The sequence below is a fragment of the Mirounga angustirostris genome, unplaced genomic scaffold, assembly GCF_029215605.1.
Source record: "Mirounga angustirostris isolate CCGP_5_RB_7025 unplaced genomic scaffold, mMirAng1.0.hap1 SCAF_7, whole genome shotgun sequence".
In the NCBI taxonomy this organism is placed as follows: domain Eukaryota; kingdom Metazoa; phylum Chordata; class Mammalia; order Carnivora; family Phocidae; genus Mirounga; species Mirounga angustirostris.
This window is the reverse complement of record NW_026991715.1, coordinates 128916907-128939653: the sequence shown is the minus strand read 5'-3', so window position 1 is coordinate 128939653 and position 22747 is coordinate 128916907. Positions and strand designations below refer to the sequence as shown.

Genomic DNA, 22747 nt, shown 5'->3' with positions numbered 1-22747 from the left:
TCTGATTCATTGCTGTAGAATACACATTACCAATGAAATGTCAATCCTTGGATTTAGAATATCTAATTAAACTGCAAGGTTTTAAAATAAATTATATACATTAAATTATTCAAGGAGTATTTTTTTTTTTTTAAGATTTTATTTAGAGAGAGAGAGAGGGAGGGAGCATGAACGGGCAAGTGTGTGTGTGGGGGGGGGGGGCGGGTAAGGCAAAAGGAGAGGGAGAGAGTCTTAAACAGACTCTGTGCTGAGAGCCAAGCCCAACGTGGGGCTCGATCTCATGACCAGAACCGAAACCAAGCGCTGGACGTTTAACTGACTGCACCACCCAGGCATCCCAAGGAATATTTAAACCTCAATCTGAGATTCTGACAAATTAATGTATAAAATTTTTTAGAATTCAAACTTAAAACAAAAAGTTTGCTTTTGTAAGACCAAAAGGGGATATTCTACTAATTGTGCATTGCCATGATTTGCTGGACAGAGAATTCCTATCATTATAAACAAAGAAAAACAAAACAAATTCAGGGAAATTCAAATTGGAAAGACTATTTCTTACTGTATTTTATTAAAAACATGTATTCAACTAAATAGGCAAGAGGTTCACAGATTTTAAAAATTTAAGCTTGCTACACAGGGGCTTTAACAAAAAAAAAAAAAGAAAGAAAAACCATATTCGGTCAACTGCCTTCTCTCTTATGCTTCAAATCTTGGGGAAAAAAACAGGATGAGGACATGTGCTACAATTTTACATTTTTAAATAAATTAGCAAGATGGCTTCATGTCAAATACAAGCACTATAAAACCTAAAAAGACAAAGTAGAAAATAGTCCTACCGATTTGCACAACGAGGCAAAAAAAAACTCAACATGGAAAGTCAAGCCAAAAATTTAAAGGCTGGCTTAGGTTTAGGCTGAAAGCACAGTTAGTCCTGCCAAAAACTTCTGAACCAGACAAGGGGTAAAAATGAACATTTCCATAATACTTACAGCAAGCTGTTTGGGTAGATTTTCTGCAATACGGCTTAATAATGTCTTTGAAGGTTTCTCAGAGCACAGCAAAACAAGGCTGACATTTCTATCTCCTCGGAGAAGTAATCCTTTTGCCAATACTCCCACTCGCAAAACTCCTTTTAAAGCTCTGCAGTGAAATCAAATTATGTTATGACATTTCTCTTCTCAACCAGACCCATGATAATCTCTAAATATATAATAGTAAATTAAATAACTTTTATACTATTAAAAGTCTCATCAACTAGTTAAAAAATATTTAGTATTTTTTAGAGTATCCTTCATTTAGATAAGAAATATGGATAAATAAATCAAGAACTAAGTTCTCACAGGGACAATTTCAAAGAATATTAACATTTCTGTGTCTCATTTTATAAATCAGAGTAAGAGTCATAGTTCTTCTTCTTTTTTTTTTTTAAATCTCATGACCCTGAGACTGAGACCTGAGCTAAGATCAAGAGTTGGATACTTAACTGACTGAGCCACCCAGGCCCCCCAAGAGTCATGTTTAATATAAAAATATTTCCAAATGGTAAAAGGAAAATGAGAAGTTATAGATTACAATGCAAAACTTGATATGAAAGATGTTTCTAGGGGTGCCTGAATGGCTCAGCTGGTTAAGTGTCCAACTCTTGATCTCAGGGTCATGAGCTCAAGCCCTGTGTTGGGCTCCACACTGGGCCTGGAGCCTACGTTAAAAAAAAAAAAAAAAGTTACCAAAGCTTAAGCTTCTTCATTCTTTATGGTCAATAAATTAAGGAAACAAGTTGCTAAAACAAGGACTGAACAGGGACAGATACAACAAATAAAAACTGAAGAACAGCTGAATGCAAATATGAAGGCTGCTTTGAAAAAGGACTCAAAATAGTTTTATATAAATTAAAATAAAATTAGTAAAATCACAAGGTTGGAGATTATAAGGAACTATTTCTCATTTTAGCAAACAGCAGCTAAATACATTAAATATCTACTCAAATAAGGTAAGACATGCACACTCACACCAGAGTTTTTCGTCTTTGTAACTTTTTATTTCAAGTATAAGAAGTCCATGGAAGGAAAAACAAAAATAAGCAAAGTAAGTAACTCTGAAAACACACCTGTCTTTACCTCCCTCCTTCTTATCATCTCCCTCTTTGCTCTTGCTCTTCTCATGTTCAGACAAACTGTCCGAAACAAGTTTTAAAGCACGTTCAGTGATAGAAACAATTTTCTGAACTGCCTGTAATTCCTCTTCAGTTGGATAAATGGTTGCATGTTTTGTCATTACGTAACGATCATCAGATGAGTCAGGACGACGTAAGGGCTAGAGAAGAAAGTTACTTCATTTAAAAGCAATGGTTCCTGGACAAAAGTAAACTTGTTTTTCAACTATACATATGTTTCTCATGCCTTTTTAGTAAGAAAGTCAACTATGCAAAATGTCCATTTAAAATTATCTTCCCTTTTTCTACTTCAGTAAAAACAAAACTGCAAACTTTGGAAAGTTATACTGTCAAGAGTCGGAAGCTTGTGTATGTATGCGTATCTCTGTATGTATACATGCTTTGCCTGAACACCGTATCTAATAAAGTTATGAAAATACTTTTTACTCAACTTTGAAGACCAGTGATTGTGAAACTTTTTTTGGCTTTGATAAAACAGGTTTTACAAATGCTTGTTCTGTGTAAAGACAAATGAGAAAGAGAATAAGTTAAAGAGGAGGAATTTGCTATTTTCTCCTAAATGTTCTCTGGAAAACAGAACAAACAAAAATCCTCTAGTTTTGTAGTCTGAACTATGAAATGTTCCTCATAAGTTGGCGTCTCTTCTTCTACATAGCTTCTGTGAAACACAAACTCTTAAGATGCGTATCTTTCCTATAGTTTTGATGCTCAGGTTGAACCATTACATATGCCTTTATCCTGCACTCAATTCAGAAGCAGTAGCAGGTTTTAGATAGTTGGGATTTGAAGAAGGAAAAAAGATTCTCAACAACAGGTAATGGGAACATAATAATTTTGAAGGCAAAGCAGCTGCCTTCAAAATTGGTTGTTCTTGCAAATGTCAAGAAAAACAAAGAAAGAAAATCTCTAATGTTAAAGAACACTTGACAGAACAAAAGCTCTGCTCCTGTTTAGCTTTTACTGAAAGTAAGAAAAATTCATGGAAACTCTACGAAGTCCTTATAAAGACATTAGTTAGGAAGCTATAAAAGGAGGGAAAATTCTAAATCAGATGAAAAACTTACATTGAGATTATGAGACTATTAAATCTAAGAATTAGCCCCCCCAAACTGTTATCTTCTAATGCTGAACCAATCTTACACTTTCACCCCCCTACGTAAATTAAGTGGACACTCACTGCAGGCCCCTGTGGCTGAGGAGGCATGCCTGGTCGGACTCCCAGAAGGCCTAATGGGCCTGGGGGACCATGAGGATAGCCTCCATCAGGCATTCGGCGGCGATCATCCCAATGATGTTGTTCTTCCTCCATTCTTCTCCAGTACATGTCCTCTTCATAACGTCTGAAAATAGAGAATGACATTACAAGCCTTTAAGAAAAATACAACCCAAGAAGTTACATCAGTAATGACAAAAAAAATGCAATTAAAAAATTGTCCCAAATCAGCTTGGCTAACACCCTTCTTTTTCCCTACTGTATCTAATATCCTTTACTTGCTTTCATCTACAAGTAAATGGATGCAAATATGAGTGAAAAGAGGTGAGAAAACAAAGAGAAAAGCAACACAAAATTTCATGGCCTGATGTCAAAGCCAAAGGAACAAACACCAGAAACCTCAGAGTTCCTTTCAATCTCTCTCCCTCTTTAAGATAAAGATTGTAAACTTAAATGCCTACCTAGAGTGGCCAGACCAGTAACATGTATGAATGAAAGACGTGAAGCACACATTCAGGAATTATCTTCCTGTCTCCAAAGAAATGTGTTCCCTCCTATTTTCTCCTTAGAGAGACTCTCTGAAGACTACTTTTAATTTCCCCATTTAGGATACAGGCATACACAAATTTGTCTACTATGAGGAAAAACAACAGTGCAAGACAGTGATAAATGGCAACTCACTTTGTCTCATTTTTGGGGACATATTAAGGTTGGAGAGGACTATGGTCAAGTAGAAAGCACATGTTTGTTAACTAACTAGAATTTAAATAAAAATTTGAAGAAAAAATAAAAAGAAAGTACATGTTCTGGCTAGAGAGAACAGCTGCTACTCAGCCCCAATTAATTACTGCCATAAGGGAATAAAGGTTTGCAATCCCAAGATCATCAGGATTTTAAAGTTTTTCAAAATCTTTAATGTTGGTTCAGATTAAAAATACCGTGTTTATCAAATAAAACATCCATGGGCTGACCTTGGACTGTGGGCAGCTATTGTATAATCTCTGCTTTAACAGTCATTTTCAGAATCTAATTTCTCTTTCACTACCTCACTCTCACTTCTGTCTTTTAGCTTCAAACTAGGTACTGATAACTCCCAAGGGAAATCATGTCTCTAAAGCAAATTTTGATAGTAATAAGGTTTATTAGACAAATTTGTTTAATATAAAAGAAAGAAGTGTGGTTCTCCAAAAACAAACAAAAAAACCCAAGTATGCTTCTCAAGTAGCTCTATACAAACTACCAATTTCCTCAGGCTGGGAATAAGTGTGCTTTTTTTGGGTCATCCAACTTGGAAGTAGTACAGAAACATACTTTTCTGTTATTTAGGCCTTGAGAGAAAATGAATAACAGGTTGACGGCTCTGGAAAACTACATTCATTCCAGTTTTGAATAATTTATTGTTATTACTGAACACAAATGTTTAAGTTATATAAGGGCAGGGATTTTTATCCATTGTTTACCAATTCATACTCAGTGCCTAACACACTACATGCAATTTCCTAGCACATCATAGGTGCTTAATAAATGCTTGATATATCAGCAAAAGAAGAAAAGTTCCATAATCTAAGTACAGAGTTTCAAATGCATTACAAAGGCACATTATTCATAAAAATTGAGACTGATATATTTAAACATATTAAAAAAATAAAAATACATAACAGCAAAAACTAGCTGAATATAACACACTAATAATAGGTTAATAGCTACAATATAGTGTCTGTACAGAACAACAGGTAAGTAAAAAAAAAAAATGAATAGGCAATTTACTACAGAAGAAATGTAAATGGTCAAACATGAAATAAAATTCCATTTATGAAATAAAAAGTGGCTGACAAGGATGTGGAGAAAAAGGAACCCTTGTATGCTGTGTGTGGGAATGTAAATTGGTGCAGCCAATGTGGAAAACATTAAAAATAGAAACACCTTATGATCCAATAATTCAACGACTGTGTAATTACCCAAAGAAAATGAAAACACTAATTTGAGAAGATACATGCACCCCTATGTTTACTGCAGCATTATTTATAATAGCCAAAACATGGAAGCAACCTAACTGTCCATTAATACACAAACAGGTAAGGAAGATGTGGATGGACACATAGGAATATTATGCAGCCAGAAAAAAAGGATGAGATCGTGCCATTTGCAACAACATGGATGGACCTAGAAGGTATTAAGCTAAGTGAAATAAGTCAGACTGAGAAAGACAAATACATGATTTCACTGATACATGGAATCTAAAAAAAAAATGAATAAACAAAAAGCAAAATCAGACCTATAAATATAGGTAACTAATGTTTGCTACAGGAAAGGGGTGTGAGGCGACAGGCAAAATGGGTGAAAGGGAGTGGAAGATACAGGCTTCCAGTTATGAAATGAGTAAGTCACAGGAATAAAAGGCACAGCATAAGGAATATAGTCAATGAATTACCAGTGTTGTCCGGGGACAGATGGTAGCTACACGTGTGGTAAGCATAGCATGAAGTATAAACTTACTAAATCAGTATGTTGTACACCTAAAACTAATGTAGTATTGTGTGTCAACTATACTCAAAAGAAGTTTTTGAAAATTTGCCAGTAATATAATTACAATTCAAACTGAACTGAAACAAATTTGAAAAGATTTCCCCTTCTTACCCCCAAATTTCAAATTTGAAAACAAAAACCAACGAACCAAAAAAGGATTTCGTATTTCTCTCATTGGCAGGGACTTTAATGTTACAGCAGCAATTTTCAAAGTGTGGCCCAAGGACTCCAGATGTTCCCTGAGGCCCTGTCAGGGGATCCATGTCTTAATATTAAGACATCATTTACCTTTTCCGTTCTCATTCTCTTTTGAATGTACAGTGGAGTTATCCAGAGGCAAAATGTGGTATCACAACAAATTGAACACAGAAGCACATATGAGAATCATGATGCCTTCTCTTAAGCAAGACATTAAAGAGATTTGCAAAAATGTAAAACAGTATCATTCTCACTATTCTGGTGAACAACTAGTTATTTTAGAGTTAATTTTCACCATATTTATTAAATACATGCAATATAATATAGTCAATATGTTTATATTTTAAATATAGTTAAAATGTCATTTTAAAATGAATTCATAAATATTAAACTTCTCAGTTTTAATTTTTAATATAGTGAAATCTTGACAGCTATAACCCACATTAAGCAAAAGCTCTTTGGAGTCTTCAATAATTACTGAGTATAGAGTCCTGAGACCAAAATATCTGAAAACCACTGAAGTTACAGTATTCAGTATAGGCAGAAGTACGGGTCTCCTTCAAACAAATGTTTCCAGTTCTGGAAATATTATTATTAGCAATTAATCATGATTTATGCAATAATACAGCCTCAAGGATGGTCAATGTAATAATTATGTTACAGAAACGCTGGAAACAACCTCACTAACAATGTGGGACAAGTTATAAAGAAAATTATACATCTATAAGAGAATACTATGCAGTCATGAAAAATAAAAATAATCCTAGCTTAATTTTTAAGTTGACATATAAATGAAAAAAGTGAATTATAAAATGTGAACAGGAGCGCCTGGGTGGCTCAGTCGGTTAAGCGTCTGCCTTCGGCTCAGGTCATGATCCTAGGTCCTGGGATTGAACCCCTCATCGGGCTCCCTGCCCAGCAGGGAGCCTGCTTCTCCCTTTCCCACTCCCCCTGCTTGTGCTCTGTCAAATAAATAAAAAATCTTAAAAAAAAAAAAGTGTACATTATGCTTCTGTTCTTATTTTTTGAAATTATATATATATATTTTAAAGAGTTTATTCATTTGACACAGAGAGAGTACGTGCACACAAACAGGGGAAGTAGGAGAGGGAGAAGCAGGCTCCCCACTGAGCAGGGTGGGGCTCAATCCCAGGACTCTGTGATCATGACCTGAGCTGAAGGCAGATGCTTAACCACCTGAGGCACCCAGGTGCCCCTGAAATTATGTTTTAAAACTTGTACATAAATACTCCTAGCAGCAGTATTCATGACAGCCTGAAAGTGGAAACAACACAAATGTCCATCAACTGATAAATGAACAATGTTACACATTCATATGATGGAATACTATTCAGCCATGAAACAAAGTACTGATACATGCTAAAACATGCATGAACCTTGAAAACATTATGTTAAGTGAAAGTAGGCAGGGGCGCCTGGGTGGATCTGTCGTTAAGTGTCTGCCTTCGGCTCAGGTCGTGGTCCCAGGGTCCTGGGATCGAGCCCTGCATCGGGTTCCCTGCTCTGCGGGAAGCCTGCTTCTCCCTCTCCCACTCCCCCTGCTTGTGTTCCCTTTCTTGCTGTGTCTCTCTCTGTCAAATGAATAAAATCTTAAAAAAAAAAAAAAAAGTAGGCAGACAAAAAAGACCATACATCGTATGATTCCATTTATGTGAAATCTCCAGAATAAGTCTAAAGATTTATTTGAGAGAGAGAGAGAGAGAGAAAAAGAGCACACAGAGGGACAGGGAGAAGCAGATTCCCTGCTGAGCAGGGAGCCCGATGTAGGGCTTAATCCCAGGACCCTGTAATCACGACCTGAGCGGAAGGCAGACGCTTAACCAACTGAGCAACACAGGCACCCCCAGAGTTAAGTCTATAGACAGAAGTATATTGTATATTATACAGAAAGGGATAGATGTAGGGGTTGGCGGGAAAACAGGAGTGACTGCCAATGGGTTTGTGGTTTCTTTTGGGGGTGACAAAAATAGTTCTAAAACTGACTGTGGTGATGGCTGTATAACTCTGTATTACTTAAAAACCGCTGAATTGTACCATTTAATTTTTTCAAGTAACCTCTACACCCAATGTGGGGCTTGAACTCATGACCCTGAAATCAAGAGTAACATGCTCTACCAACTGAGCCAGCCGAGTGCCCCTGAATTTTATCATTTAAGGATATGTTGGAGTGCCTGGGTGGCTCAGTTGGTTAAGCTCCTCTCTTGTTTTGGGCTCAGGTTTGTGAGATCTCAGGGTTTTGGGATCAAGCCCCACACTGGGCTCTGCACTGGGCATGGAGCCTACTTAAGACTCTCTCCCCCCTCTATGCCTCTCCTCCGTGCATGCACTCTCTCTCTCAAAAAAAAAGTCAGTTATATCAATAAAACCAAATATTAATATATCTCTAGAAGATATGTTTTCTCCTTTCTCCTTCCCTATAGCCTCTAAAGCTTCTATAATAGACGTTTCTTTTATAAAATGCACACATTATTGTCTAGAATCTACCAAATCTTATACTCAGGATATTTTTATCATGTAACAAAATGTTCTTTTTTGTTTTAAACTGAGGCATTTATTTAGAATATTAAACTATTCTGGGGCACCCGGCTGGCTCAATTAGTAAAGCAGGTGACTCTTGACCTTGGGTTTTTGAGTTCAAGCCCCACACTGGGTATAGTAGAGTTTAATTAAAAAAAAAAATCTATCTATATATAATTCAACTATTTCTTCATATATTTAATATATGTAAGACACCACTTCCCACATAATTCCTAATACCAAGGCCATGGTCAAATACTAGAAAAGCCAATATCTTAGTTTTAATGCATTTCTTTCCTGTACCTATGATCTTCCTGAAAAGTGAAAATTAAAGTACACTAAATAAATCTGGATTGCTTTGAATAGGAGTCATACTCAGAATAGCTAAGTTTTTTAGAAAGGCTGAACCACTTTCTATCATGCTACTAAAAGTTAAAGATACTACCTCATTTCCATTCTCCAGCGTTCTTCTTCTTCTCGTCTTCGCCAATACTCTTCTTTCTGCATTTGCTTCCTCATTTTCTCTTCTTGAATCTTTCTGGCTCGAATACTGGGCTTTACTTCAACTTGCAAATCTGGATTTACTTTTTTCTGTTAATGCAGACACTTAAAAAATTAGCATGCCCTCTAACAATCTACATGTATTATTAATCATACAGTCCCCCATATTCTTTCATCATAGAGGCTTTCAGTTGCAAATTTATTTTAAGGGTAAAATCAGTAAAATAAGTTGTATTAGAGGAAAGATTCAGAATACATTAATAAACATTCTTCTTCCCCTCCCATCCCCCAAATTCTTAACTAAGTTTACGATGAGATACTTAGTATGTAAAAAGTATGTAACTTAGTGCTAACCAATAGAAGAAATCCTTAGTGCACTAATGGATATTTAATTTTCCTTTACTTGTTTGTAAGTAGAAGATTCTAAATGTCTGACTGTGAGGGTTAAAAAATAGACTATTTTAATTTTTACCACCTCTTTGTTTAGAAGGGAACACATGAATCTAATGCATTAGTCTAGGCTAATTAAAAACTTTAAATAAATAAATGATTTGGATTTAACTTAACATCTGAAGTGTTTTCAATGAATTCCTCATCTTAAAATTCATTTTAGTGGAAATTCTACCAAGACAAGAAGGTAAATAGATGGAGACCTAATACTTCTTTCAAAATACTTTATGTGAAGCAATTATCTATATATATACATGATTACTTGATCCAAGCAATGTTACAGTCACTAAAAATGATGAAATATGGTTATACTGTTCTTAGCCAAGTATAACAAACTAATCAATGAAAACCAAACATCTGAATCCAAGTGAGACATGACATGCTAATGTTAGAATGGGAGTTCATGAACTGTGTTACGTTTAGATGTTGTGTTTTCTATGTAGAATGTTCCAAGCTGTGTTAAAATAAAAAAAGACAGCTGAAAAATTTTTAAAGGCGGGGAGGGGCAGAGGGAAAGAGGCTCTTAAGGAGGCTCCACACCTGACATGGGGCTTGATCCTACAACCCTGAGATCATGACATGAGCTAAAATCGAGTCAAACATTTAACCGACTGAACTGCCCTGACAGTTGAAATTTTACTCACTTTATATTGAAGTCTGTGTCTTCGCCCTTTTAAGTGCATCTCCTTAGCATTGGGATCATTAAAACTGCACTCACATAATTTACAATGGAATCGAATTACTTTTCCCTCATCATTTCGTACCTTGACATGGGAAAAAAGAATTCAAGAATCATAACAAAATATTATAGTTGAAGATTTCACTCACAAACCCTCACAGATTCTGTGATGAATAAATGTAAACAATTAATATTGAAGTGGGGGGAAAATAAGAGACAATACCTATAATTTTTTAAAAGGATAATCTAGAGAATCGAAATAAGTGTTAAAATTCTTAACTGCGCCATGCAAGATGTATACCTGCATGTATTTCCATTTGATATTAACTTTAATTTCAATACCTTTAATTATGTTTAAACATTTCAATTTAAATGCAATTGGATAATAGTTCTCTAATAAATAGTGAATACCTGCTACTGGCTAGGTACTGCTCTTGGAGATGGAAATAAGAGGATTAAAGACATTATTTTGGTATACAAGTTTCTACAAATCTCAAGATTTTATACATGTAACTTTATGGAAAATCAATGTCAATTTTTTTCTAAATGCACAACCAGTTAGGAAGAGAAGTACAGGGTTATTAACATGTCTATAATGGATGGCTCAAATTATTTGTGAAAGCTTTAAAGATTGGCTCTGAATGCCAATTCTCTTTAAGTTTTGGCTTACTTAATTAATCAATATCATTAAAGATTAAGGTGTCCTGGCCGTTTAGATAACCAAATGTTTACTCTCTTATGATCTATAATTTTTAAATTGTGAACTACTTATAAACAATATAATCCAGTCTTCTATCTGGTAAACAAAGACAACATAATATGTAATTTTTCTTGATGGGAGAAAAAAAAATGAAGAGATATTTACCAAAAATCTACTATATGCTAGGTACTGTTCTAGGTACTTTATTTAATCTTCACAACTTTGGAAATATCCAAGTTTTACAGATAAGGACACTGAAGCTCAGAGAACTTATGTATGTTCTATAATACAGTGAAAGTAAATAGTGCTACACCACTCTATGTTGGGCTTTTTGCTAATAGAATATATTTATCAGGCCCCTCATTCCTCAATTTACTGAGTTTACCTGTAAGACAGGAAGATTTCTAATCAGCTTGAGAAATCAAATAAACATGATGTGATATATCAGCAACTTTAATTTTACACACGAAACTACATGATTGTTCAGAGAGAAATACTGGCTCTCTCTGTCATTATTTTGCGGCTCACAATTTTTTTTTTTTACTCTTTATATGCAGGATACTTGAAGGATACAAGAATGCCTACCAAACAAATAGAAAGTTACCTTACATCACAGTGATGGTGTTGGTAAGGAAAAAGTTAAAAAAAAAAAATTATGATGTCACTTAGGCAAGCCTAAAGAGCATGCTGTTTTAAAAAAAATTTACTTATTTGAAGGCGGGGGGAAAGGGAGAGAATCTTCAAGTGGACTCCTTGCTGAAGTGTGGAGCTCACCACAGGGCTTGATCTCACGACCGCTGAGATCACGACCTGAGCCAAAACCAAGAGTCAGTCGCTCAACCGACTGAGCCACCCAAGAGCCCCAAGGACATGCTTTTTAAAAAACTTTAACAAAGATACCTATGATATTCCTTTATAAGTAACCTAAATCTAATTTTACGCATAAAGCATCTGTTCAGAGGGAGAGACTCTTAAGCATGCTCCATGCCCGGCACAGAGACCAACATGGGGCTCAATCTCACAACCGTGAGATCATGACCTGAGCTCAAACCAAGAGTCGGACGCTTAACTGACTGAACCACCCAGGCACCCTCAACGTGACACACTTCTTTCCTATACTAATCTCACAGTGATGGTATTCTCAAATCAATACCTCCTCCACATAATCATGGCCCACTGGCTGCACATCACTCTGCAAAGCAGCAAGAGACGCAGGTGTGACTGGTTCTGACACGGTGTCTGGCTTTACTTCTGGAATCTGTACAGAGGTGACAGGAGTGCTTTTAACACATTCGGTTCCTTTTAAGTCTTCTGTTTTATTTCCTGTTGACTGCAGCTTATTCCCACCTAGAAGAGCATAAAAGAATATAGTAATTTTCATTTTCTTTTTGTAAATGTATAATCTGACACAACAAAAATTTCAGATAAAGTTATTTTTTCACCATTAGTCCAACTCCTGCTTGACACACATCAGAATTTTGAATAACACATTAACGATTTGGCCTTTTTACCCTGTTAATGAAATACATATCTGGATTTTTTCCTTCTCCAACACCCAGTGATCCTCTGTCCCCATCATGACTCTCATAACAGCAAATACCTAAAAGTCAATAGCAAGTACCTAAAAAGGTAGGGCCTAAGCCCAATTCACGTTTGTATCCCTAATTCCCTCCCAAGGAACTGGGCAACGTCCTAAGTCCTGGTAATGTAAGAGTAAGATAGCGTAGCTGCTTCTGAGGTGCCAACAATTTAAGGGAAGATACAAATAATTATAATACAATGTGGTAAGTGCTACAGTAAACAGGAACACAGTGTGGTGGAAATTTTTTTTTTTTAAGTTAAAAAAAAAAGGGAGCCTCTACCTTCTAACATGATCCAGTTAGCAAAGGCTTCACTAAGGGTGTGTCACTTGAGCTGGGCTTTGAAAGAAGAGTTAACAAGTATGAACTTGGCCCAGCAGAAAGAAGAGAATGATGTCTACGTAGAATACCATACACAATAACATGAAGTTTAAAAGACTATGGTAAATTCAAGGAGACCTCAGCATCAATTACTATGTAGGCAGATGTGATGACACATTCAGATTATGAAGGCCTCAGATGGCATAATTAAGGAATATAGTTTTTTCCTACATGCAAGGAGGCCACTGAAAATTTTTAAGCAGGAGACTAATACAATTTGACACGTATTTTAACAAAATGACTTTGATAAGCTTTGGAGAGACTGAATGTGGTAAGAGACAAAGTTCTGAGGAAAAGACTTTGAAGGCCTAAAAACAAGGCAGTAGCTATGAAGAAAAACAGGCATTTTTTTTGGTAGAAATACTGTAGTGACAGAAACAAAAGGACTATGTACACAACTAAAGGAGACAATAAACAAGTATTAATAATGTCAGTAAAATTTTCCATGTGAAAAAAAGCGCAGCAATTTGACGAGATTATTTCATGACACTCTTGTGACAGAATGAGACACTGGTTGGCCATAGAGAGCCATACAGAAAATAACCAGGTAATTCCTATGATATAGCTCTAAAAGGTGGGAGTTTTGAGTTTGCCCAAGAAATTTTAAAGTTACTGCGCACTGGAATGAATGAGACCACTTGTGAATACTAGGTGAGGAGAGTGAGATGAGAACCAGAATCAGAATCTTAGTAGCACCACCATCTAATGAACATGAAGGCAGGAGAACCTATAGACACACCTGAGAATGGGGTGGGTAGACATATAAGAGAGACTTTAAGCTTTAAGGTACAACAGTCAACTCGGTCAAATGTTAGAGAGGTAACCAGAGTGAGACTGAAAACTGGTCACCTGATTTGGCAATTAGATCTTTGGTGACTTCTGAAAGCAGTTTCAGAAGAGTAGGGTGGAAACACTGGAACAGACTGAGGACTGGATAAGAAGTATAAAGTAGAGAAAGTAAGAATTAGGCTGCAGCTTGAGAGGATTATGGTAGTAAGAAAATGTCTGTTCTTTTATTTTTTTTAAAGATTATTGAAGACACAGGTAAACCTGTATGACCAAAAGGAAAAGGAAGAAGCCATTAGAAGATGCAGGACGGATTAAAATTTCAAGAGAAAAAAACAGTTAAGTGATCGAATAAGGTCTCAGAGAAGAAGGGAGATGGGTACAAGAGCATAAAACAGAAGGATTAGTCCTGGAATGGAGGAGAAACATCACTTTAACACAGTTAGGAGGAACACAGAATCTTTAGTACTTGCCAACAAAGTTTATTTTGGGTGTAGATGTTTTCTTGGCAGCCATATTTGTAGGCACTGCTGATACTTTAGTGTTAGATGTACTATTAAGAGACGAGTTTCCTGTAGTTGTAAGACCTTTCACTGAAGAAGTTGCAATTGATGAAGTATTCACAGTACAATTGCTTGCTGCAATGCTTGAGGGAGAGGCAGTCGGTTTTGAAGCAGACACAGCTGTTGAAGAAGTAGCTTGGCTAACAACGTTTGGTTCTGTTGAAGGAATGGGTTTACCAAGTTTTGTGTGTAATTTAACCACCTACAAAATAAAAGCACATTTGTGAGGAAATCCAAAAAGCACTGATTAACTTTTTCTAAAAAGAGTTTTTTTTTTTTTAGAAATCAAGGAAATGGATATTTATCATTTTAAATAAAAACCTTAAAGTATATTTATACATATACATTCTCTGCTTTAAACAACATAAACTAAACAAAATCCAGCCCTTTTTGGATGACTCTTTGACGACCCTTGGTTGCTCTGAGCTGGCATAAAAGACCTTATAAAACGAAAATCCGAGCTATATTTTTCTTTGTTATATTTTTGTTTATATATTTGTATACACAAAACTCATTACTTTCAAAACAATCTCGGGGCGCCTGGGTGGCTCAGTTGGTTAAGCGACTGCCTTCGGCTCAGGTCATGATCCTGGAGTCCCTGGATCGAGTCCCGCATCGGGCTCCTTGCTTGGCAGGGAGTCTGCTTCTCCCTCTGACCCTCCCCCCTCTCATGTGCTCTCTCCCTCATTCTCTCTCTCGCAAGAAAAAAAAAAAACAAAAACAAAAAACTAAAAAACAAACAAACAAAAAAACCAATCTCTGTGAAGCAGATTTCGATACATACTCCATTTACCACAAGGTGAGGAAACCAAGGCAAAGAAAGATGAAATTAACTTTGCCACATACATACCAACCTATACTTAAGCATGACAAGAGGAAAATAATCATACAACAAATTTCCAATTGGACGAATAAATGATCTAGTTTAATTCAAAGAAAAAAAGTCTCCAGTCTTTCCCTCTTTAAGCAATGACTATTTGATGTTACCTTTATGTATATTAGCATATAAACAAGGCCTATAAGCCACTCAAAGCTCTCAAGTTTTAAAGCCACCTATATTTAAACCCTCCCATTGAAAAAGTAAAAGAAAACAGAGTAAGACATAAGGGTGTGTGGGAAAAAACACCTACTTTCTGATGCTTAGCACCACGAATGTGGGCAGCATATGCATCTGCTCCTGTACAAGACACATCGCAGAGCTCACAACGTAGCTGATTTTGAGTCCCACGAGTAGAGTTGTTGTTGCTGCTGGTATTTTGTGAGGCTTTCAATGCGGCTTCTTTTTTTTTATGTTTCTGTCCTTCTAAATGTTCTTTATAAGTCTGTTTCAAACAAAAAGGATAAATGTTGCTTTGCTAATTTTCTATCTGTATCATTTGAAATTATTCAATTCTCAAATCTCTAGTACTCATTTAATAATGAGCACTAAACAACTATAAAAGCAACTGAACAAGAGCATGTGGGATTCCCTACATATGTGATGTATCTGTGGTTCTCTGTATTTTGCTTACCAAGAATACATTTACCTAACACTTAGATTTACAAAGGACTTTCATACATAGCTATATTAATATAAGGTAACCACTTCCAGTTTTAAGAATTTGAATCTTTTATTGCTTATGTATAATGATGGACAGAGTGACCATTCCAGAAATTATTTAACTGTAGAACTAAGATACGGGAGGGAATGTAGCTATATCATGAAAAAAAAAGTTTCTGAATGGTAACAAGACATTTTACGAACAGGTATATTTATTTATAAAACTAACTTCTCTAACTCAGAATGTGTTTTCATAAGAACCCATGCCATCCTGAAACAAAAGCTTATTTAAAATACGTAACACTCAAAATTACATGTATTTGTAAGGAAAAACAATATTATTATAATACTAGCCAACAAAATAGTGAAACTGTATATTAAAAACTGTCTGGGGATGCCTGAGTGGCTCAGTCGGTTAAGCATCTGCCTTTGGCTCAGGTCATGATCCCAGGGTCCTGGGATTGAGCCCCATGTCAGGCTCTCGGCTCAGCGGGGAGCCTGCTTCTCCCTCTCCCTCTGCTTGTTGCTCCTCCTGCTTGTGTGCTCTGTCAAATAAATAAATAAAATCCTCAAAAAAAAAAACCCCCAAACCAACAAAAACTGTCTGGAATCAGATGATTAAAGAAGGCAGATTTATTAAAATGAGGAGGTTAATAAGGACTGCTGTCTCTTTTTTCTTGAGTGGGGCCAATAGTTCCTCTTTCATGTTTTATTTTTAAAATTGTTTTTAAGACAGACGTATCATTAGCATTAAGCTGTATATTCATCACAGAATTTCAGAGCTGGATGGAACTTTAGAGATTACCTAAAGCAATGATTTTCTAATTTTTAAACAAGATAATCCTTTCTCCAAATGAAATCTTATGCAGAAGTAGGGAAAGTTGCTCTGTTTTTGGAACAAAAGAGGGAGACCTAAGACCCAGTCATCTGATTCTCCTCTCATTATCTGCAGTGGCCTGAAGTGGCTCCATGAAGCAGTCTGAGACTCAATTACTTAGGGCAAGTCCTTAATAAGCGAGGGAAAAAAAGCCCAAAGAAGTGAAGGTCTCAACTTGTCCAAAGCCACACAGTGGCAGAACCAGGACTGGGACCATGGCCCCTTAAACCTGAATCTTACTCTCCTCCCTCCTTTGTCCACGCCTAGATTCTAACTTAAAAAGTCAATGATGCTTTTCTCTAAGGCTCATTAGCCCCTTAAGGCACTGCCTCTGAGTTGCAGAAGTATCCCTGGCCTATTCTTTCATAAAAATCTACACACTCCAAACCAATGGTCGGCCTTATATATATCATTCTAAATGCGACTTTTCACCAATGATCTTAGACCCATGTTCTATCATTTTATATGGGTAACAGACACTCAACACATCTTTTCAGTCTACATTTGCCACTCATAGCATCATCCCCTCTCAATAGCCATCGCAGAGCAGGATATATACTTCTTCCCCTGCTCCCTCTCCCCTGACCATGTAATCACAATGAGACTATTTCCTATCACACTCAAATAGGGAGAAAGAAGGTTTTATGTAACTAGTCACATACATTAAATATTCCACAATTATTCCCTAATTTGTGTAACTCAGGGAATGCTGATAATTGAAAATAATCTAAAAAATCAGTATTAAAAAGTAGATAGAACTAATCTAATAAATTAAGAAGAATGTACATAAGTGGGGCAGAGACAATATAACTGAAAGAAACTACTACAGAGTCAAAGACTGTCCCTTTTCCAATAATATGTCTTTTATCTACCAAACTGCTTGTCAATTCTTATGTAAAAAGACACTCTTAAGGGGCGTCTGGGTGGCTCAGTTCATGATCCCAGGTTCCTGGGATCGAGCCCCACATTGGGCTCCCTGCTCCGCGGGAAGCCTGCTTCTCCCTCTCCCACTCCCCCTGCTTGTGTTCCCTCTCTTGCTGCGTCTCTCTGTCAAATAAATAAAACCTTAAAAAAAAAAAAAAAGACACTCTTAAAAAAAATTAACAAATAATGTCAGGATAAGGGTTGAACACATTAGACTTTATAAAGACTCATGCCTAAATCATACATTTTAATATGTAACAATCAGGAAAAAAACAAAACCTGGGGGAAAAGGGGGATAAATATTTTACATGCTTCATTAGTAGACATTTTTGAAAAAGACACTTCCCCACATCTTTCTTGTTCCCAAAGTTTCTATTCCCTCACAAAGGAAACTACACAGAAAGAACATTCTACAAAGCATATGCAAAAGTTAGCCTTATTAGAAATGCTATCCTGTAAACTACAGACTGTTAAAAGAACTTATTTTAAGGATTTTTAATATTCCAGAAAGACAATTTTCTTCTGCTATTTAAATGCTCCAAAAAATAACACATTTGACAAGTCCTCTCATCTTTAATTCAGGTATGTAAAACTGAATGATCTCTATAGTCATCCTTTCTCAGCTGTAAAATTCTATTCATATACTTGTGGACCTCTAAGAACAGCTAAGGAAATCAACAGCCAACTGTGCTAAGCTGAAGAATTTTGTATAAAGGCTTTATAAAGCAAGCTGTGGACGCTAAAAGAAATAAAAAGTCAATCTTACCCCCAACCCCAATTAATTTGAAATTACAACTTTTAAGTTAAATTTAAGTTTTATTTAAGGGCAAAGTATCTTTCATGAAAAAAGTATAATTTACCCATTTTTCATTAACAATCATTTTTAAATTTTTTTCTTAATAGAATTCTTATGTCTCAATACAAATACCTCTTAAAAAAAAAAGACTGTTCAGCAAAATATGTATGTGTTAGCTAAAAGCTAACGGAAAGAAAATGTAAACCTCTGTAAGTGTTAGAATATCAACCATACTTGACCATCAAAAATAACTTGAAGGCTCGCGGTAAAACATACAACATAAGTACCTGTGGTCCAGCACAGCTGATCTTACAAACATCACAATAGTGAATCTGGGGCGGTTTGGGAGGCTGTTTTGGTTTCAGTTGTTTATTTTGGAATGGTGCTTTTTTAGTAAAGGTGGTCCCTGTCCAGGCAGCTGTTGCAGCGGCCGCTGCCGCCGCCGCCGCCGCCTGCTTCTGCTGCTGCTGCTGCTGCTGGTAGTAGGAGGATGCAGCTGAATACACTGCTGCTTCGTAACCTGAATACGACGTACCTTACAAATAAAATCAAACAAAGAGCACGTTATGTAATTACCAAAGGCCAACTTCAATGCTATGAATTTAAATTCAATAAATTCTGCCAGTAAAGGTAGGTTTACATGTGCATATTTACAAATAATGCGTATCTCACAAAACCTGGAAAAATCTTATTTACCCTCTTTTTATACAAGTCAATCAACAAGTTTTTAACTCCACACATGCCAGGTGTTAAAAAGGCATAAAAAGAGTCTAAGATTTGGTCCCTGACTTCGAAAAACTTATAGTTCAGTTGGTGGGATACGACAGAGTGATAAACGTATGCGGTTACAGAATCTGTTAATATTTCCCCAAAAAGAATTCTTCTGCACACAATTTGGGAAGGGTTGAATTTGAAGGAGTGTCTGAACTAGGATATTAGATAGGAAAAAAAGAAACTCATGGAAGTATATGCTTGATGCCTGAGAGGACAGAAGATTTAAAAGAACAGAAAAACACACCAAGACTTTGAGTTCTAGTGACTGACTGATGGGGTTGTGCAACTGGTCAAAGCAAGGAGCTGAGAGAAGCTGGTTTGGAGAAGCAAGGTGAAGAAACCTTAGCAGACATCTGTGATATGGAGCTGGAGTTCAGATGAATATATAGGACAACAGATAAAAAATTTTGGAATTAAGGACCAAATACATTGGTTCTCATTCTCCAAAAGAAAAAGAGCACTGTATTTTCTGGTTGAATGCATGGCTTGATTCTATCCATTTCCATTGTTCAAAGTCTCTAATGATAAAGTACACCAAGCTAGTTACTGACATAGACATAACATATACATGTTGCTTATGTTCAGTGATTTATAGACTTAAAAATCCACAGAAGTTTTAAATTTGACAAAGTTGTGGGTTTTATTCATAAGCCTACCTCAAAACTGGAAAACTTCTTTCCCTTCTAAACTAAGATCTCTGGAAATTTGGTGGACTCCCTATTGATCACACTGCAAAACTTCTTTTTTTTCTCAAGTGGAATTAAGTGGGCCAAGAGTCACGTAAGACTCAAGCAAAATATTCCTGGTTGCCAGGATGGCACAGAAGAACTGCTTAAGGAAAACTGAACCTCTCTCAAATGCAGACTGCTATGTTGAAAAGAAAAGACATACACATATAGGAAAGAAAATAGGAATTGGAAAGGTGAGGATTTAAGATGCATGGTAAGTGAGAATCACAGGCACCTGAAACTAGAAATATCCAGAAAACAGTGCAATCAAGTAATGTGCGTGAAAAGCCTTCCTAGACTCTTATGTCAGGCTATTAGATTATATAAATGCTTATAAAGATAGAAAGTATGGTAGGGGAAGAAAACATCTAAAAGTAAAAATAGGAAGAAGCAGGTAGGCATATCAATAATAAGCATTATGATCAGATAAAAAACAATTAGAAAACAACTCATATAACTGATCAAAGGAAAAACTACAGATCAATAAACTCTTCTGGTCAGTCTTACCAATATCATATGTTACTTAAAAATGTGACAGAAGACCAAATACCTTCAAAGTGATAGGCAGAAATATGTACAGTTTAAATTTCACTCTTAAAACACCATAAATTGTCTAGTTAAAACAAACAAAGCTATTTTTAAATTATAACTGGCTGGGACCATGATTTTTATATGAAATTTTTTAAACAGATATTTTCCAAATGACTAGCTATTGTGCACAGAAACTGCAAAAATGCCACTTAAATGTAACCTTATGAATTAATGTATCAAGAAAATAAAAAGTAACATAAGGGCAATAGCATTCTACAATGCTGGATGACCAGGATTTTTAGTTTAGCTTTTTTTTTTTAAATTGAGAATCCACAGTATGAAGGGCAGTGTTCCAGACACAGTGAAGTCTCAAAACAGACCTATTAGGCAAGTATTATTACCCTTACTTGACAGATGAGAAAACTGAGGCTAAGAGACCGTGAGGTGCTTTAAACACTGAGTTATTTAAACCACAAAAATCACCAGGCTAGGTTTAATATTTACAAAATAATCTCCTTCATTTGCACACCTGTAGTCTAAAACTAACAAAAGGTGAGCTTAACTATAGCTTACTACTTAATCTCCTATGACTACTAGCAAACAAATGTACATTTCTTGTAAAAGCACTATGGGAAAACAAATATAAGGTTGCATCTCTAAGTAAAAGTTCAATTTTTTAGGGCTAAAACAGTTTCACTTAAAAAATACTTTTACTAGGAGCGCCTGGGTGACTCAGTTGGTTAAGCATCCGACTTCTGATTTAGGCTCAGGTCATGATCTCAGGGTTGTGAGATTGAGCCCCATGTTGGGCTATGCCCTGGGCGTGGAGCCTGCTTGGGTTTCTCTCTCTCCCTCCCCCTCTCCACCTCCACCTCTAGAAAAAAAAGTTATTAAAAATGCTTATCAATTAGTAAGTTACATATTAAGTTAAAATATAATTTTTAAATGTACAATATCAGAAACAAAAACATACCATTTCAGTAGTAAATTCAGCACGTTACAAGCCACCATTTAGCAGGTACCAAGATTCTAGAACTAAGTTTAATGAGATGAAAAATATAGCTGACCTAAATTGTAGCTGATATAAAATTACACATACAGAACTCAGAAGTCCTAACAATGATCTTTTTGGATGGCAATTTCACATTGTGTATCACATTTTTTTTTTTTTTAAAGAGCTTACCCTTTGACATAATGGGAATTTCTAGGAATTTATCTTAGGGAAACAACTTGCAAATACACGAATCTTTTCACACAAGGATTATTTTACCCACTGTTATTTCTAGTTTTTCCCAATATGAAACCTAGCATCCCAAGAAAGAAACTTTAAAATCTATATAGTACAACCATACAATAAAATATTATGCAGCCATTAAAAACTATATATTTCTAAGCATAGATTCTGATTTCTAAATACCATATTAGAAACCACAGCTCCTCTGTGAAATGGCTGATTGTGAGTCTTGGGCATGAAATGCTTGGAGTGTATCAGTAATATCTTACTGTGGAAGGAAAAAAGGAAAAAGTGCTCAAAGAATAATGATGCCAAGTCCAAACAGCTCAGAAGTGAGTTTGAAAAGGATCTCACTGGCCAAATTTGGGAAAACGTGCCTCAAAAAGAAAAATGAGAGTAATGGATTATACTACACTAAACAAAAGAGAATGAGTCTATAGTAATACTAAAAAAGAAGAGGAGAGGAGATGCTTCCTTAGAGAAGAGTGCTAAGAATCAATGTAAAAAGATTTTATATCCTTCATTGTAGAACTTGATTCAGTTAAGAGACTTTCAAAGGATCTAACACCATAGAGTGAAAAGTAATTGGGTAACAGGCCCATAGATTACCTGGTTAATTACAAAGGGGAAAAGGTATCCTTAAAATGGAGAGATCTGGTAGTCACCACTTCAACCAGTGATTATACTTGGCATCATCAATAAGGAATTTACAGCATTACTTATCTGCTCCTGATGTGATGAAATGCAAAAAGTTCACTTTGGTAGTTTTACTGACTAGAAAACTGCCAAAATCTAAGCATAAGGAAAGCAGGTAAATCCAGACTGTGATATTTTACAGGACAACTGGCCTGAACTCTTAAAAAATGTCAAGGTCAGGAGAGACAAGGTAAAAATAGGAGATTATCCTACATTAAAGGAAACTGAAACTAACAAGATATGACAACCAAGTACAATCCACAATCCTTGATTAGACCCTGAATTTAAAACAAAGCACAAACACACCAAACAGACAGCTCAGCCATAAAAAACACTTGTGGACAACTGAAGAAATTAGA

The 22747-nt window shown here is 35.9% G+C and overlaps 1 protein-coding gene across 4 annotated transcripts in view; it reads right to left on the bottom strand.

The window, feature by feature from the left end:
* Positions 1-22747, bottom strand: part of ZFR (zinc finger RNA binding protein) — an 81045-nt gene that overhangs the window by 30200 nt on the left and 28098 nt on the right. For all 4 annotated transcript variants that reach the window (XR_010413339.1, XM_045862916.3, XM_045862924.3 and 1 more), the window contains 9 exons: positions 18713-18960; positions 15419-15610; positions 14199-14490; positions 12132-12325; positions 10244-10363; positions 9094-9239; positions 3351-3513; positions 2108-2313; positions 990-1140 (listed from right to left, as the gene is read on the bottom strand). Coding sequence is in view for 3 of the 4 variants with exons in the window: in XM_045862916.3 (XP_045718872.1) it covers positions 990-1140; positions 2108-2313; positions 3351-3513; positions 9094-9239; positions 10244-10363; positions 12132-12325; positions 14199-14490; positions 15419-15610; positions 18713-18960 (1712 nt within the window). In the remaining variant the exon portion in view is untranslated. The remainder of the gene's footprint in view (positions 1-989; positions 1141-2107; positions 2314-3350; positions 3514-9093; positions 9240-10243; positions 10364-12131; positions 12326-14198; positions 14491-15418; positions 15611-18712; positions 18961-22747) is intronic.